Raw genomic sequence first — 17,465 nt, 5'->3', positions numbered from 1 at the left:
ATGACGGCAGACCTTGGTTGCCTGGCTGGGTAGACACAGGCGCGTCCAAGCGCGCACATCAGCGTTGATTCCGGGCCAAGCATAGCGCTTGGTGAGAAGGCGCTGAGTAGTCCGAATGCCTGGGTGGCATATGTCATGTAGAGAATGGAAGATGGGGGCGACATAGTGAAGCTGGAATAAATGGGCGGGGAAGGTCTGTTGACACATCGCATCACAAAGGCTCAGGCGAGCAGGGACGGGGCACAAGCCGTAGTCGGAGAGAACGGGGGTTCTCTCGAAAAGCGGCTAGCTCATGGTCATTCTGCTGTCCGGAAGGGAATGCGGCCCAGTCGACAGTGGAAGATGGAGTGTCTACTGCAGCTATATGAGAGAGGGCATCAGCGGCGGTTTTGGCGGCACCTTTCACATGACGGATGTTGTTGTAACTCCGACATATAAGCGAGCTGACGGAGTTCGCATGACACGTACTTCGATGAGTTGGTGCGGAACACATACGCCAGTGGCTTATGATCAGTCAGCACATGAAACTGGCATCCTTCTACAAAATGCCGAAAATGCTGCATCGCGGAGTAGATGCCTGGTAGCTCTCGGCCGAAGGCGCTGTAGTGGGTCTCAGCAGGAAGTAGCTTCCGAGACTGAGAAGACAATGGTCTCCACTCGGAGTTAATGTACTGCTGTAAGACGGCTCCGACGGCCACGCTGGAGGCATCCACCATCAACCTCGTAGGGGCGTTGCTGCGCCAATGGACAAAAAGCACGGCGTCCGCGACTGCTTGCTTTGTGGCAGTAAAGGCGGCCCGGGCTTTTGATGACCAAGAAATGGCGGAGAACGGGCCAGCGGTTGTCCGGAGGAGGTCGGTGAGTGGGCGAAGCAGCTCTGCTCAGTGTGGGATAATGTGCCTGGAAAAATTCACCAGCCCCAGGAATTGTCGTAAGTGGCGCAGTGTTGTAGGCTGGGGATAATTCTCGATGCTCTGGATGTGGGACGCTAGAGGGCGGATACCCTCTCAGGATATGTACTGACCCAAAAAAACACTTGGAGGCACTAACAACCAGGCCGTACTGCGGTAGAAGCTTGAACAAAGCACGTAGGTGTTGCTCATGATCATCAGGTGTAGGGCTGGCGATGAGAACATCATCAAGGTACGCGAATACAGTCGGTAGGCCCCGCGTGACCTCGGCCATGAACCGCTGGAAGGTTTGAGCCGAATTGCGTAGTCCAAAAGGCATCCGGACGTACTCAAACAAACCAAAGGGTGTCGTGATGGCGGTCTTAGGTATGTCGGCGGGTTCGATGGGAATTTGGTGATACGCCTTAACCAGGTCAATTTTGCTAAAAATGGTGCAGCCGGTGAGGCGCGACGTAAATTCCTGGATGTGGAGCCGCGGATACCTGTCGGGGACAGTCTTGGCATTCAACGCTCGATAGTCGCCACAGGAACGCCAGTCACAGGGATCATGCTTGGACACTAGATGCAGCGGAGACGCCCATGCGCTGGACGACGGGCGTATAATGCCAAGCTGCAGCATGTGGTCGAACTCACGTTTAGCGATAGTGAGACGGACTCCAAACAAGCGGCAGGGTCGAGCAGCTGCGGGTGGACCCTGAGTGACGACGTGGTGTGTCACCGTATGTTTAGGCGACAATGCTGCAAGCTGACGTGCAAGTCGAAGTATGAGAGGAAGTCCGAGCTGGTGATCGGGTGAACCACGTCTTTGGTGACGAAGACCTATCGGAAAGTGCGGCGAAGCCCAAAGTTGAGGCTGAGAGATCGTAGTCCGTACGTGGCTACAGACGAAGCACTGGCAACACGGAGCGACTGCCCTGATGACTTGGAACGATCAGCCTTAGTCGGTGGAAAACCACGCTGCCAGTGTCTATTAGGAACCAGGTGCCAGAGAACTTGTCAGTTACCATAAACAGGTGACTCAAACGACTGGAGGGACCACACGCCGCCGTTAGTGATCCTGGCGGGCGTTTCCCGGCCACGAACAGGGCGGTGTACACTTCGTGGCCCGGTGTCGAAAATGGCGGTGGTACCAGTAGAGAGACAGGGGGCTGGGACTCCGAGCTTGACGTGTGCGCATAGGAGCGCGATGATCGAGACGAGGCGGGGCCGGGTCTCCTGGGGTGGGCTCCGGAGAGTGGCGACTGAGGCGGCAAGCTCATCGAGGCGGGCCTCAAGGCGCAAAATCGCCTGGTCTGTAGGTGGCAAAACAGCAGTGACAGACGGGGAGGTCGCCTCGTGAACGTTATCGGCGAGCTCAGCCAAGCGGTTGAGGGTGACGTCACCGGCCGCCGCAAGGATGAGGCGGATGGCCTGGGGAAGGCGTTGGAGGAAAAGCTCTCAAAGCAACGATGAGTGGTTGGGGGTATCGCGTTTCCTGAGAAGCTGTCGCATCCGGCGCAGAAGCTGGGAAGGGCGCCAGTCACCAAGGTCTTCCTCGGTAAGGAGCTGCTGGAGGCGGGTGCGTTCCGACGGCATAAACCTCTCCAGCACCTTGGTTTTCAGGTGCTTATATGGTGTAGCACCCATGGGGGTGGAGAGAACATCGTTGAGCTCGCCGGCAACATCAGGAGGAAGGCTCGAGGCGACATGGTAGTAGCACGTCTTCTCCGAGCTGATGTGGGAAAGGCAAAATTGTGCCTCAGTCTGGTGGAACCAAACTTGCGGGTTCTGGGGCCAGAAAGGTGGGAGGCGAACCTGCAGTGACGAGACGTCCTGCGGACGTGAGTCCTGTTCCGTGGATGCTGCTGGATCGGTCATTGCTCAACCTAGGTCACCAGTTGTAGGATTAACGCCTCAGGAGTGAAGGAACAAGACCGCTGCTGCGAACCAACACCAGAACAGCACTGCGAGCCGTGCCTGCACGAACCACGGCCAGGTGCCATCTTTATTTTCTTCGCCAGGTGGCGCGCGCTATTCGGGTTCCCGGTGCCACCCAAGAGAGAGCGCTACAATGTTAATTGCTGTGGCAGCCGTTAGATGACACTACATGTAGAAAAATACGTTGTCACTTGTCGTCTGCGCATTCTACTGCGAGTGAATGTGGAGAGCTGGACGACCACCTCGAACAGCGTGTAAACATAAAATTCTGTGTGAAGCTTGACAAGACAGCCACACAGACGTACGAGCTCCTTCGTGATGCTTACGGCAACGAATAATTATCGCGGGCGCGAGTTTTCGAGTGGCACAAGATGTTCGTTTTGGGGGGGGAGAACGTCGGTGGAAGACGACACAAGGCAGGGGCGGGCGCCCTTCAACCTCACGGGATGAAAACAATGTGGCTTAGATCAGGGAAATCGTACAGCAAGAGCGCACCATTACAGTCCGCATGCTGTCAGATGCTCTCGACATTAGTAAGGCAACATGCCACCAAATTTTGCGTGAGAACTTGGGGAAGCGAAAGCTGAATGCCAGACTTGTGCCATACTCCCTCACACAGGACCAGAAGGACACGCGGGCATTAGTGAGCTCTGATTTGCTCTCCGAGGCAGAGAACGATGCTGCATTCGTCGACAGCATCATTGCAGAAGACGAAACATGGTCTTTTCAATACGATCCTCAAACAAAGAGCCAGAGCACCGAATGGCAGTCCACAAGCTCTCTGACGTCGAGAAAGGTGCAGTGACAGAAGACCAAAACAAAGACGATGCTGATAGCTTTTTTCGATGCCAGAGGTGTCATACACCATGAGTTCGTCCCACAAGGGCGGATAGTGAATCAGGAGTTCTATATCCGCGTGCTCCAACACATGAGTAATGCACTGCGATGCTGTCGCCCTGACTTATGGGCTTCTGGACTATGGAGCCTTCTCCACGATGGCGCAAGGCCACACACTGCTCTCAGCATGACAAAATTTCTCGCCAAGCACAGCATTACTGTACTTCGCCATCCGCCATACTCGCCTGACCTCTACCCATGCGACTTTTTCCTATTTCCTCGTGTGAAGAGAGCCCTAAAAGGTCACTGGATGGGGAGCATGGAGGCCATTCAAGACGCCATGACAAAGGAGCTGACAGCCCTGCCAAAAGAAGCGTTTTTCAACTGTTTCCAATACTTCAAGAAGCATTGGAAGCTCTGTATAGCTGCAAGGGAGACTATTTCGAAGGGCTGCTGCACGAATGATTTCAATGTTAAACGCATCTTTATTAGTGCACTCAGTCTCTGAACTTTATGGACAAAGGTTGTAATTTCTGGAGCTCTGCTAATTAATTGACTGCTCAAAAAAATTAATAGTGCATGGCACAAAGTTGACTCAGCCATGGGTGTCCTTCAACAAGGCCGGGAAAGCAGTATTCCAGTCTGGCTTTACATGAAGCAAAGGCACTGGTCAACTAGATTTGTGTGGAAAGGCATCTGCCCTATGAATGCTGAAGGCCAGTATGAACATGTGCTGTTTCTTACTGTCATATGCTGCAGAGTCGATTTCACCTAGAGAGATTTGTGCATTTTATTTTTCAATCCTTTTGCTCATTCGAGCATACTCTTTGTAATCTACTGCAGTGCAGCTGTGATTAGACTTGCTGGCCCACTCTATCGGTGGCCATGCCATGTCGATCAGCTGTGCTACAGTGTTTGTGAACTGGTGTCATTGCAATTGTTTCCAGCACTTCAAAAAGGGGCAAGTCGCTGCGGTTTAAGGGTGCCATGTCTGTGAGTAGCCTGCTTTTTACTGCATTGGGACAGACGTGTGCCTCGTACCCTGATGGTGCTGGTGGCAATGGTGGTGGTTGTGAAACTTCTTCCTTCTCATAACTTTACGCAGCTTTGGTTCCATGAGGATTCCGTTCCCAATCTGATAATTTTCTCTGTGAAGCAGTCTTTGAAACAAATAGCCAAAGATTACCGCACCGGTGTAATGTGTCATCCTACTACAGCAATTTGCAGTCGTGAATGTACTTCTACAATCGAGCCAACTTACTGTATATACTCGTGTAATGAACCCACTTTTTGAATGAACCCACTCGAGGAATTTTGAGAAAATTCTGAGCTACCGCAAGTGAAGCTCAGAATTTTGAGGAAATTCTGAGCTACCGCAAGTGAAGCTCACCTTCTTTGCTGCACTTAATTATAGCAGGAAACTGCAATTGCCACTGTTAGGAATGCATTTCGCCTCTTTTCATCATCCGCCATGTGCAGGCACAGCACTTTATTGTGGTGACTGTGAGATTGGGAACAGAGTTTTCAGGGAGGCTGGCTCCCGGCTTTCTTTTCTTCTCTGCCTCTGTTTGCTTAGTTTTCCTTTGCCTTTTTGTTTGTTTACAATTTGCAGTGCACTAAACTGAGCTCAGCCACTGGGAATATTAGGGCTGTGCAAAACTGCCACAGATAACTGTCACACTTCAAAGTGTGTATGGTGGCAATGATTTGTGGTGCATATAGGCACAAGGGTGCCCAATTCCAGAGTGTGTACCAGAGACTAACAGGGTATGTGCGTGCAACAAACAAGACACATTTTTTGCATTGCCAGCCAATTTGAAGGAATAGGGAGAGCAAATTTTCGGCTCTTGGTTTTTTCTTTAGAATGGTAAGACATCAGTATGAGTGCACACTACATGGAATTTGCCTGCACTGACTACTAAATAATTCATTATTTATTTATTAGTTTACCCGTAGCACTACTTGTGGAATACAATGTGGAGTACAGTTTACACAATACAAAGAAAAATTCAATTCTCTTTGTCATGTTTTTTCAGCTGCGGTTTCAGCAGCTGAACAGTGGCTGTGACGTCACATTTGATACAGTGTTGAGGTAACGTGAGGCTACAAAAACTGCAGAATAAATCACTGCTTCACCATTTCAGTTCACTCCAGCTCCCACGCCAGCCTGCTTCATAGGTGAGCAGGACAACAGGTGAACATGCAGCTATTACGTTCCTGTTTTTGTATGCCTCCATGACCTTAATGTTGTTCCAAGTCATCTGGGACGTCACAGCCACCATGCAGCTGTTCAAACCAAAACATGAGAGAAAAAGCTCAGTTATGAGCAGTTTATTAGACTTCCGCAGTGTGGAAATTAACCACCTTTACTGATGTCTTGGGCATCATTCATTCCTGTGAAAGAACACTAATCCAAAATTTTGTATCTGTACTCCTTTACCGATATGAAAAGAAATGGGCACTGGTGAACACAATGCCAGGTAAGACCGTTTGTGAACTGTGCTTATGAGCTTGGTGTGGTGCAAAGTTCTCTGGAAGCATTTCCATGACCTTCACTTGGCTCAGTGTGTTCATTGCTCAGAAAAGTGAAGCTACGGCTGATACATCAGCAGGCTGTTGTAATATATTGTTCTTTCCTGCATCACAGTCATGCGCATTTTTAGTGAAATGGCACTGGAGACAAGTGCTCTGAAGTTGTATACTGTTGTGCTCCAAACAGCAATATTGTGTAGGCAAGGCTTCTGCAGAACAAAATGGCGAACTTCTCTAACTAACTTTTAACATGAATAAAAGGGAGACTAGATAAAACAAGCGCCGTTAGAGCAAAGGGTGCTTGTTTTGTCTAGTCTCTCTTTTGTGCGTGTTTGCTGTGCTGTTGCGAATCATGAATATATGCCAACTTGCCCAACCTTCCTCACTGAAGAACATAACCTTGTTAGATACCTGAGGTAGAACATGTGTTATTTTAGTGCAAAAGAATATCCTACAGTGACACAAGGAACGTGGACCTCACGCTGTAAGTAAGAGGCATATTTTAGGCTGCATTACATGCACTAATAGGGTACTTAATTGTTGTTGCACTTGCGCCTTGTGAAAACAGTGATATCAGTTTGCACCACACGGGAACATAATGGCTACAAGAGCTGCCCGCAGCATGTATATAGTCAGGGCCAGAACTGTAGAGAGCAGGCTTTGCCTATCAAATTCCTCTTGCGCATTACCTGGGAAAAATGGAGGGATATTTGGCACTTAGACGAGTGAATGACACTTGTGTGCCTGTGCATAAATGCAGCAAACCCTCCTGTGTCCTTTGTGTATAGCAAGGGAAAAGTTAGAACAGCAAACTGTTCTCCCCATTGTTCTAGCCACGGCCGCACATAAAATTGTGTGCAAGTGTGCTCAACCCGTGCAGCATCGTGTGGAAAGATAAATTTAAAATATCCAGGATGGCTGTCTGTTTCGTGCTGCACCATACAAGAAATTACTGGGGTACCTGCTTGTTGAATCTGGTCACGGCAAATGCTACTATAAGCTCGTTGAGTGCCTTCTTTGATATTGAATTGGCAGCAGAATTCTCCCTGCGGCTGGCACACTCATCTCACTCAGCTTGCAGATAGTGTGGGGTTTCTAAATAGTTCCATTAAAGCAAAAAACACCGACTGAATCTTCCAAAAAGGAAAATTTGAACCAATTGGAATTCTGTTGGTTGCGGTTGCTTTTCGGGTTGACCTTGACAGCTATTTTGGAAGTCCTTGGAAGTTCCAGTTGTTTCGTTGACTGGATTAATAATTAGATGAGCTAAATAGCCATGCTGTTCCAGCATCACTTTTTATATAGATAAAAAGGTCAAAACTTTGAGCCGCTCATTCAGCCACTTTTGGCAGAGAAAAATTGCAGCACATCACTGGAATGGCATATGAATGTAGAACATGAAACCAGTAGCATGTAGCTTTGTCATTTGGGCAGTAGTGCTGAAGTTGGAGCACTTAATTTCCAAGGGGTCAACACCAGTTATGCAGCTGCGAAATTTTCCGCAACAGATTAGAGCGTGCCTGCTGTGCAGCTGCAGCATGTCATTGATAAGTGAAAGGTTGTGGGTCGAGATGCTTCATCAGGCACTTCAGTCATACGTGCCCTGTGTCAATATTGTGCACATGGTGTGTCACTAGCTAATATCCACAGTGAACAATGCTTGTAACTGCAGGCAGGTTCTTTTTTTTTTTTTTTTGCTTGAGCCACTTTTATGAAAAGCTGCCACCGGCCATGGCACATGCAGGGACTACCCGGAGACGGGGATTGAGAGTGAAGCCTCGCCACGACGCAAGATCGTGGCCTCGCTGCGCGACGCCGGCGACGGGGCCGAGGGCTACGTTCGCAGCATCCAGAACGTCACGCAGTCCGTCACTGAGCACCTGTCTTCGCTCAAACGCAACGTCGGCGGCATCGCCAGCAAGTTCGGCTTCTTCAACCTGTGAGCGCCCCTCGCAGGCCGCTCACCACCACCACCACACCAACCGCACTCGCTCACTCAAGTCGGGAAGAGGCGACGATGCGCGCACCTGTTCGGTGGCGTTGGCTGGCGGGGGGGGGGCTCGCAGGTCCGCATTGGCCGCCGAGCGGCCTTCCGCGCCGTCCGAGCGCCAGCGTCGGCGAACACAACGTCTTCCAGTGTGGATGCGCGGCCGCTCCCAGGCGACGGGCCAGCCCTCGCCCACCGGCCCCGTCGCACCCGCACGTCGACAGGAGGGGGATTATAGCGTGCAAGAGATTAGGCTGCTGCTGTGGCGCTCGCCGAGCACGACGTAGGTTGTCAAGCTCTTAGAGACCGGTACACGCACATCGTTGAGCCTGTGTTGGCCATGCACGAACCTATGCAAGGTGAGGGCTTAACTTAGGAGAGCCACGATATGCTTCTTAGGCCTCTGCAATAGTTTGCACTGTGGCATGTAACACTGCCCCAGGGCAGTTCAGATGTGCATTCTATATGTGTAGTTGATGTACAGGCACACGAGGATGCACACCCGGTGCTGCACTTTCCCGCTTCGGGAGGCATCCAGTGGGGTGGCCAGTGAGCAGCAGACGCCTTTGCACGGCACCTTGTGGACCCCGCATTGCTCGCGTTCGGTCTCTCAGAGCCCAGGGAAGGAGGAGGAGGCCAACACTTTGCTCGCTTGTACAAGAGGGGACCCGAGCGTAACCTTGTTTGGTGTGAGTGTGTGTAGATTATCCACGGGGGAGGACGAGGTAACAGACGAAATTCAAACAACGAACGTTCTTGTCTTGTTTTCACAGTGGACATTTTGCTCCTTATTACCTCCCAGTTAGGTTATCCTTTCTCTGCTTTCCAACAGGTGCGCGCACAGACACACACACACACATGTATATGTATGCATAATATGTGCTGCATGTTGCTACCCCATGTGTACTGTGATGCAAGCAGGGGAGCAGTGTCCTTGTTCTGTCACCTGCAGCTGGCATGCCCTGGCTAACTCCTAGACAGCCCTGTGAGGGCATGAGCATAGTCTGGAATACCATTGTCGACTGGCTTGGCCTCAGTTGGCATATGTCATTATTCTTTTGCTGTTACGCTGTTGAAGCTGGACAGGACATATTACAGCGACTTTTTTTTTTTTTTGCATTGCATGTGAGCAGAGACTCCTTGTTACTCTCAGCCGTCAAGATCTGGGCTAGTTTTTATATTTTTTTTATAGGCTCAAGGTTTTCAAGCAAAGCCTTGTCTAGACGTGCTCATCTGGTTTTTTTGGGGCAAACAGCGTTACTGGGTGAAAAACTAATGCCTGAGCCTAATACCGAAGATCTGCTCTTTGTGTTCGGTATTTTTAGTGTTTGGTACCCGCCAGCACTTGATACCTCTACTTCTTAATTCAGGAAGGCATGACCTGTGTAGCGTGTGAGATTCACACTTTCTCACCTTGCGTGCGTGTGTTCATTTTCTATTTATGCGCAGTTAAGTGCTGCATCTAAAGGGGAGGATCCCTGCTGGTTTCGCAGTGTCTCAGTGTGCTCTTGCTTTGCATGCTAGTCTCATCCACTGCCCGTTCTCATTTCCCGATTGCTGTGCTCATGTTCTCCACTATCACAATGCGCCTCTCCTGCATAAAGCACCGTGCTGCTCAGTCACTGCGCCACATTCGTTGCACGTGTACTGTCATTGGTGTGTCTTACGTTATGACAACGGATTGTTATAATTTTTCCGCAACTGCTGCTTGCATCTGGCATAGGTATGCTGGGTTGATGAGTGCTCGCGGTCACTGTCGAAACTACGAGGAAACCACTTATTATTTGCTTGCTGGGCCATTATTGCTTTCTGTTACTTCGTGCACTGCAGAAATTTGTTTCGGAGTTAATTCTCACTGATGTACAACACCGTGCTTTTGAGCGCGGAACTGTCTTCATGACTTGTGCTGATGCGCCAACGCAGTGTAAAACATGAAAAGCCCAAGCTTCATGCTCAGTGCTGTTGAGATTGGCTCGATACTTGGGGCCAAAGCCATCAAACTAGGCTTTGCTCTCACTAGGTTGCGAGCCCACCTCCACTTGTAACGAACTGTAACCAGTGAAGAATGAGCTCGTGAACCTGGTTAGCAAGTTCTGGGAGGGGGGGGGAGGGCTAAAGCTAAACTGGACTGAAGCTTTTCGCACACATTTGTGGTGCAGTTTCTTTCTACCTTAGCCCTTTCCCCCAAGAGCTGAAGGATGCATGTAAGCTGCTGCCCCACTCAAAGGAAAATTTGGCTATGTTCCTAATGTCTCCAGTTATTTGCAATGTGCAACAATACGTACCGGCTGTCACCTTAAATGCGCCTCTCTAAAAGTGTTGTTATTTCTGATTTTGAGTCGTGCTTTTAATACACTTGGCGAGTGTAGTTTTCTCGATGTGCTGTCAACATATTTCATGCTTACAAATGGGCATAGGCATTGTTCACTACAGAGCCTGTCTGTCATCTGCACAGTGGCTGGGCAGACTACCAGCTGTGTCTAGTCATCCACTAGTCATCTCACCTGAAAGGCGTCAGCCCAAGCCTTATGGGTTGTTTGGCTGCACTCACTATTTTTTTTTTCTCTCTGTGTTTCTTCGGACACAAACCGTATGCTTGCATGCAATGCTGGAAGCAGCCAGCACATGAAGCAGGTCCCACCATCTTCTGTCAGTACGCTGCAGCAGGCAGACTGCTTTTTGTACTCCAGTCAGTGTACCACACGGAAATGTGAATAGTATCTTGCTGCATGCTGACTGCATTGCTGAGACACCGAGTGCACCGTGTCTAACCCAGCATGTTGCGTGTGCTGTACTGTGGCAGTGCACAAATATTGACTAGCTCCCTCTCGGCCCTGTTTGGTTCTTTGTCCCGTCTTTGAGGCACCCGGATGCAGACAGCACTGCTTTCAGTCTTGTGAGATGCTATCTTGTTGTACAGCACAAACAGCTTCAAATGCGGTGGGTCCGGCTAAGTGTGCTTGGCTCGTGGTAATGCGGCTGAAAATGCCAATTTGAGTTCAGCAAGTTCAGAGCTCACTTGGCTTGTTGAACAGTGACGAACAAAATTTTTTTCCTGGGCTCAGAAAAGAAACAAAAAAAACACTCTGTTACTACCAGACCAAACAAGGGAAGCATGCACCTTGGAACAAAAGCGTGTGCATATCGTGCGTACTGCAACCTCTCATGCAGACTTCATCTAGGCAGAGGGAGAAAGGGTAGGGTTCAGTGTCATGCTGTGGTGCAGCTGTGCACCAGCACTGTTCTTGCATGAACCCGACACCTGCGCAGCATTGTTGATGTAGTGTGTAGCTTATCCTAGAGCCACCTGAATAACACTTGTACAGAGTATACTGCATCGCTGTGTCTGTTATAACCTTCTTGCTTTGTTTACTGCGTGTGAACTGCTTGGCTGCAGCTGCAATGGCCTTGCAGATCCTTTGGGGCCATTGCGTGTTGTTGCTGTAGCCTTGAGAGGCTAAGCTCTGCAAATAAACTTCAGAGAGAGTATATAGATTTATTTCTCTTAAAGCCTCTGAGCTCTTTCATCGTTACTAGCTCAGGCTAAAAGAAACTTCACTGCATTTGACTTGGGTTCTCCGGGCCATCATCGTGTTTCAGTTGGCCTTCTGTGGTGTGTCAGGTGCTACTAGTGCATTGTAAGCCAAGCCTGTCACAAGGTGGCATGCAGTGTCAGCTGCTGCAACTTCACGACTCCTATTCTAATGCATGGGAGACATTGAAGTGCTCTGAGCAGGCAAACATCTTCACCTGTTTAAATAAAGCTGGATATTGAATACACGGTAACCATTAGCGACTGATTGGAGCAGAACTTCAACTTTGGCCTTCAGTTTCGTAGAAAATCTCAGGTTTTCAAGAACTGCAATAATTCATTTATCGACTGAAGCTTCTTAACAGAAACAGATACCAGGATGTTGTGAGCTATACTTATGCTGCACATTACATTTTTATGACATTTTCATGAGAGTTGCAAGATTCTAAGTCACACAACATAAGGCAGCGTCAAAGGTACTGTGCCAGCCTTGCATTGTAACTTGACTGTGCTACACAGTGACTGCTGGTTGCTCAGCTGCCATTCTTTGCAGGTTGCACATTGCATATGGTGGAGTCATAAGAAGGGTCGCTCCTTGACGATGCTCTCCTTCAATGAAACAGGTGTACCGTGGGACTGCTGTGCTGAAAGGAGTCTCGGCTCCAGTGGTGCCTTTGTGGTGCCTTTTGCATGCAGCTAGCCGGTCTACTGGGGAGCTCGCATGAATGGATCTGCTTCCCTTAATTATTCCCATAATGTCATGGCTTCTGTCAATAAGCACGCGAGCTCGGGAGCCTCTGTGAAGGCACCCATGCAGCTGTGTAGTCCACCATCTGCGGAAGCCATTTTGGCCCCGGGACTTGCTATGTGGGCAGACACACCTGAAGCAGAAATGTGGTCTGCCTTTTGTCAGATGACACCAGTCAACGCCGGTGGTCGTAACTAAGCAAAACAAAGGAATAGCTTCAGCAGTAAGTTCACACCTGTGGTGCCCTCTGCCAAGGTATCCCTGAGCCAAGAAGCTGACCTTGAACCATAGGGCCAGCCCATCCTGTAGTCTTTGCACTGAGCGTTGCAGATGGTGGCCTGGAGAACCAACAGCTTCTGCTTGCTCTTTGAACCTTTCGCCCATATAGGCACCGTGCGCACTGGTGGCTTGTTGTACATACGTTGCTTGTTTTGATATATGACTGCAGTGGGAATGCCTCGGAGGTTCCTTGCTCTCTGCCTTAGACCAAATGCTGCTGCTGCAAAGGCCGCGCTTGCACGGGCAGGAAGGTTCTTGTTTCTCTGACCTGTTGTCGCCTGTTGAGACCAAAGGAAAGCACGGGCGTGAAGCAGCACCAGACCCGGCCAGTGGACCCGGTGTTGCCCCCGCCTGCTTAGTCCTTTCAGCTCCTGAGAGATGCCGTTATGACTTTGCTGTGCGCAAGCCTTAGCATCGAAGAACTGGGAAAAAAAAAGATCAGAGTTCATATGCATATTTGTATCGAGTGCTGTCTTCGAGGACGGCTTTAGTTTGTATAATTTGCCGTGTATACAATATAAACCAGCTGCTTTGCTGGTATGACCGCACGTGTGCTAGGAATTTTGGTTTTGTGGGGCTGCCTTGTAGTACATTGAGTAGACTGCTAAGCGTGCTGAAAATCTATTAATCCATTCAAGTGAATATATCTATCCAAGGCAAACGTAGTTAAAATTTACAGCTTATCTGCAAGCGTGTCAGGGCTTGAACAGGCTAGCGCCTTTCGTGGAAGTTTCACTTGAAGCACGAAAATGGCGTCGTCCTTCGCCACGAGGCTGTTGTATAAGTTTGAGCATCGTACCCATGACCTGGCCTGCTGCTCTTTGCGCCCCGTGCATTTCCGCGACTCGGGAGCGCGCTTACGGCTGCTTGACTGCGTCTCAAGACCCGATATCGTATGTAACTTTCTAGAGGTGTGTGCACTATAAAGGTCTCAAAACAGTACACTCTGTCTCTCTCTCTCTTTCTGTCAAGTGTCCGCATCCGCTGCTGGATGCGGCGACCCGCCGCGGTTGCTCCTGTGGTTAGGGTGCTTGGGTTTTGAGCCAAAGTACCAAGATTCGAACCCGCGCTGCCGCGGCTGTGCTTCGATGGAGGCAAAATGCAAAAGGCGCCCTTATGCTGTGCGATCTCAGTGCACATTACAGAACCTCGGGTGATCGAAATTGTTGTGGAGCCATCCACTATACGGCACCTCTTTCTTTCTTCTATCACTCCCACCTTCCTCCCTCCCCTCACTGCGCAGTCGAGGTGTCCACCATGAAGTGAAACAGTTTGCCATTTCCTTTCTTCAAAACCAATTTTCGAGCACAAAAGGGGGGCAGCTGTTAGAGGCAGTTGTCAAAGCGCAGCAAAAGTACACTATAACTGCAGCCTGCAAAAAGCACGGGCGCATCACGAGATTACAGTGGCTAGAATTAGAGATTACATGTGGCTAGGGGTCTGTGAAAACTGTTGGTCTAGCCACTGTAGCGAGATGACCGCTCATGCACGCTATGTGGCACGCATTGCACCCATCCTTTCTCCTCGTCCCTTCCCTCATTCCCCCTACTCCTGGGCTAGCTGCAATAACACTTTGTGCCGGGCTAGTTATTGGTGACATTCTTTGGAAGTGAATTGGTAGCGTTATAAGGAAGGCCAGGGTGAAAGGACAACAATAAGGAAGAAAACGTACTAACAACTGTTGGTCTGTTTTTTGCTCCAGAACGTTAGGCTTTGTCACATCACATGCACACAATGGAGTGGTGCCAGCCGTGTAAATGCATTTGTCATAGCTCACACACTCTTATCTAAACTGTATGGCGAAGAAAGTCCCAGGAAGTGATTCTGGTATGAATGAGATACATCAAACAACAAAAATGACCAATGAAACTGGGGAGGACGAGAAGCCTTAATTTCAGCTTTTAAAGCGAAAGTTTTACTAACCTCGTCGAGCCAAGGTCATCGACGCGGTACATTTGACCTTCAAGTGAAGGTGTGTCATTACATGACATACCACGACTCGCCAGCTGTGTCCATGTGACTAACCACATGGCTCGCCGTTCACTTGAAATGAGACGGCGCCGCTCTCAGGTGCGTACACACTGCCACCTAGCAGTTTCTCGTTATGGATGAAGTGAGTCGGCCGGCACCGTCTACACTATCGGGACGGTCTCGTAGACGACGGGCCGAGTCTGATCATCCGGTTGATGTTGCCAATCATGCTCAGTATTTAGCTTGAGGTAGGGAAGTTAAATGTTCTAAGCTATCGGCAGAGGCCGACGAAGAACGGGAGCGTCGAGTGGCTTAACGGTGGTTGAAGGCGGCACGAAAGGCGGCAGCGAAGAACTTTGGAGGCAGCAGCTGCTGCTTCTGCCTCCTCCACGACTTCGGCGACGGACGAAGAGGTTGTGTCTAACATAGCTGGCTCAGCAACACAGCATAACCATGCATAACAAAGCTCTCGCTTGCGTAACCGGGCTTAGCTGAGCTAAGCCGCAGCCATTTTTTTTTTATGCACTTCTCCAGAATGTCGCAGTTGGTGGAGTACAGCATCGCTGATCGTGATGCACTGTCGTGCCTTTTTTTTTTTTGTAATGCGGAAGGTCTCCAGCAATAGTCTGGATTAGTACTTGCACCTCTGCCAAGAATCTTTGCTCTTTGAAAACGTGCCAGCCTGCACTTGCACTGTTACATGCGAAACTAAATTCGCAAGTTTATCTTGTTGCATTTTAGTTTTGCTCATGCTCCCTTCAACGGTCGTTGAGACAGTGCCCTGTCGGCCATACATAGCACCTTCCGCAGGGCGGGGATCTGTACACCACGGACACTGGACGTGGCAGAAAGGCTCTGCAAAAACCGCTTGCGTTCCTTATCGTGTTCTCTGTAAAGTTGACTGCCTTACGCAAGTGTTGCTTTTGCAACCACACTTATCAACACTGCAGTTGCCTCGCCAACTTATCTGGCTCTGAGAAAGCAAGCAGCATGTTATACCTGCTGGCTACTTTTCTTGAGGTTTGTGAAAACATATGCATGGGGCATTACCGCAGGTTTGGCCTTCGCGGTGCCAGCCATTATAGACTTTTACAAAGGGCAGTTCGCTCTGTCCACGACAGGTGGCACCACTAGGATGGCTGCCACATCTGGCCTTTGGAGCCTCATTAGCAGCATCGATTGGCGCGCGGTGCGAAATGCTGCTGCGCAGCTTGTGTATGAACATTAAGTGACTCTCCAGCGACCCAGCTGTGATTCGGATGTCTTGCGTATTGATGAATAAATATCGAGCTAATATCCCTATGGTCTAGTGTCGAAATCATAGACGCGCTTGTTATTACATATGGGACACTTCGCAGCACACTGCCGCCGTTTTTCGAGGAGTTGTCTTTCGAGTTCATGCTGCTTTCAGGGTGAACAGAACGTTAATTTGTTGTTCCACAAAAAAAAATAAACATAACTCAAACACCACGCGCCAGTTTATTTCAGTGCCAGCAGTAGCTGCAGGAGCGCTAGAAAGAGCGTACTATCGCGCTCAGTATGAGCTACACCGCGCGGGCGCGTGGCTGGGTGGTCGGCGCGGTTGTACAGTGGCGCCGATCGGGCCGTGTTTTCTAACTATCTGGAGAGGGTGTAGCTATTCCAGCAACTGCGCTGTAACCCCTTGGCCCCGTTTATCTGAAGGGCACATCATTTTTTTCTTGTTCACTTTGTTTTCACTGGGGAAGAAACTGCAAGATTATGCAGCGCCTTTTCCATCGACGAGGCACTGCGTGCGAGAGTTGGTTATCACAGACTGAGTGCTTCCCTCATCCGCGAATGGCTGTGCGTTTAGACATGCTATCAGCACTGACAGAGCGCGTTAGCGTCCAGCGTAAAAAAAAGCCGGAAGCAGCCGCGACGTGGGCAACGCAGTGTTTTCAACAGAGCGTTTGCATGGTCCGGGTACTAATGCGACAAAGCGTTGCCATTGCTACCACCGCCATTCTCTGTTGTAGCAACATTTCGCATTTGGCCATAGCAGCCTACTTTGTTCACTTGCGGCAACTCCTGGGACCACGCGTCGGGTCGCCTTCACAAACTTCGCTCATGTGTAATTGCTCCAGAACACACCGCGCCTTCTTAAGGTGTGATGAATGATATAGAAATTTTACAGTGCTTTATAACTAAGGCCCCAAACTCCGATTTTGCCGATCATTACAGACATTACGAGAATACATTAGTCCACAGTCAGGTCATGCAAAAGTAGCACCAGGAAAGACGTTTCCATGATACGTGATCGCAAGATCTTGTGCACGGTATTTTTTGCTATGGTACTTAATTGGCGTTCCGAAGGGTCGTGTGTTCACTGAGAGATATATTCAGTCTGAATTAAAAAGTTTTGGATGGCACTAGGACAGCTTGCTTGCTGTGAATGCGAAAGCCTGAGATGAATTAAGAAGTCAATTATTGTGGAATAGGAGGTGTATCAGGAGGTTAAATTGGATCAGTAGTAATCAGGTGTATATACTGCCTTGTACCTTATGACCAATAACCGCTGACATCACGGCAATTTTTGGGGAGCAGTTTTCCTGGACTACCCCTCCGATGCTGACAGCTTTGGTTGACAGGGAAATAAGGCTTTCTCATTAAAATAGATTTTTGGTATTTGAGTGAACGCCGAAGCTGCGTCACTTTGTTTCTTTTATTTTTGTGCGACTAAGAATTTAAGCTACAGTCAGAGATGGGGTAGTTAAAGAAGTTATCAAATAA

At 49.4% G+C, this 17,465-nt stretch overlaps 1 protein-coding gene across 12 annotated transcripts in view; it reads left to right on the top strand.

Moving 5' to 3' along the window:
- Cadps (calcium-dependent secretion activator 1) overlaps positions 1-13,685 on the top strand; it is a 164,567-nt gene extending 150,882 nt beyond the window's left edge. For 6 of the 12 annotated variants that reach the window (XM_077641028.1, XM_077641026.1, XM_077641024.1 and 3 more), the window contains one exon: positions 7,942-13,685. In XM_077641028.1, coding sequence (XP_077497154.1) covers positions 7,942-8,140 — 199 coding nt within the window. In that variant the 3' untranslated portion in view covers positions 8,141-13,685. Of the gene's footprint in view, positions 1-4,612; positions 4,659-7,941 lie in introns of all 12 variants that reach the window. The other 6 variants (XM_077641032.1, XM_077641031.1, XM_077641029.1 and 3 more) reach the window with 2 other exon arrangements.
- Positions 13,686-17,465: the final 3,780 nt, after the last annotated feature.

Source organism: Amblyomma americanum, chromosome 10, assembly GCF_052857255.1.
Source record: "Amblyomma americanum isolate KBUSLIRL-KWMA chromosome 10, ASM5285725v1, whole genome shotgun sequence".
Lineage (NCBI taxonomy): Eukaryota > Metazoa > Arthropoda > Arachnida > Ixodida > Ixodidae > Amblyomma > Amblyomma americanum.
The sequence above is the reverse complement of the archived record's forward strand: the minus strand, read 5'-3'. Positions and strand labels throughout refer to the sequence as shown.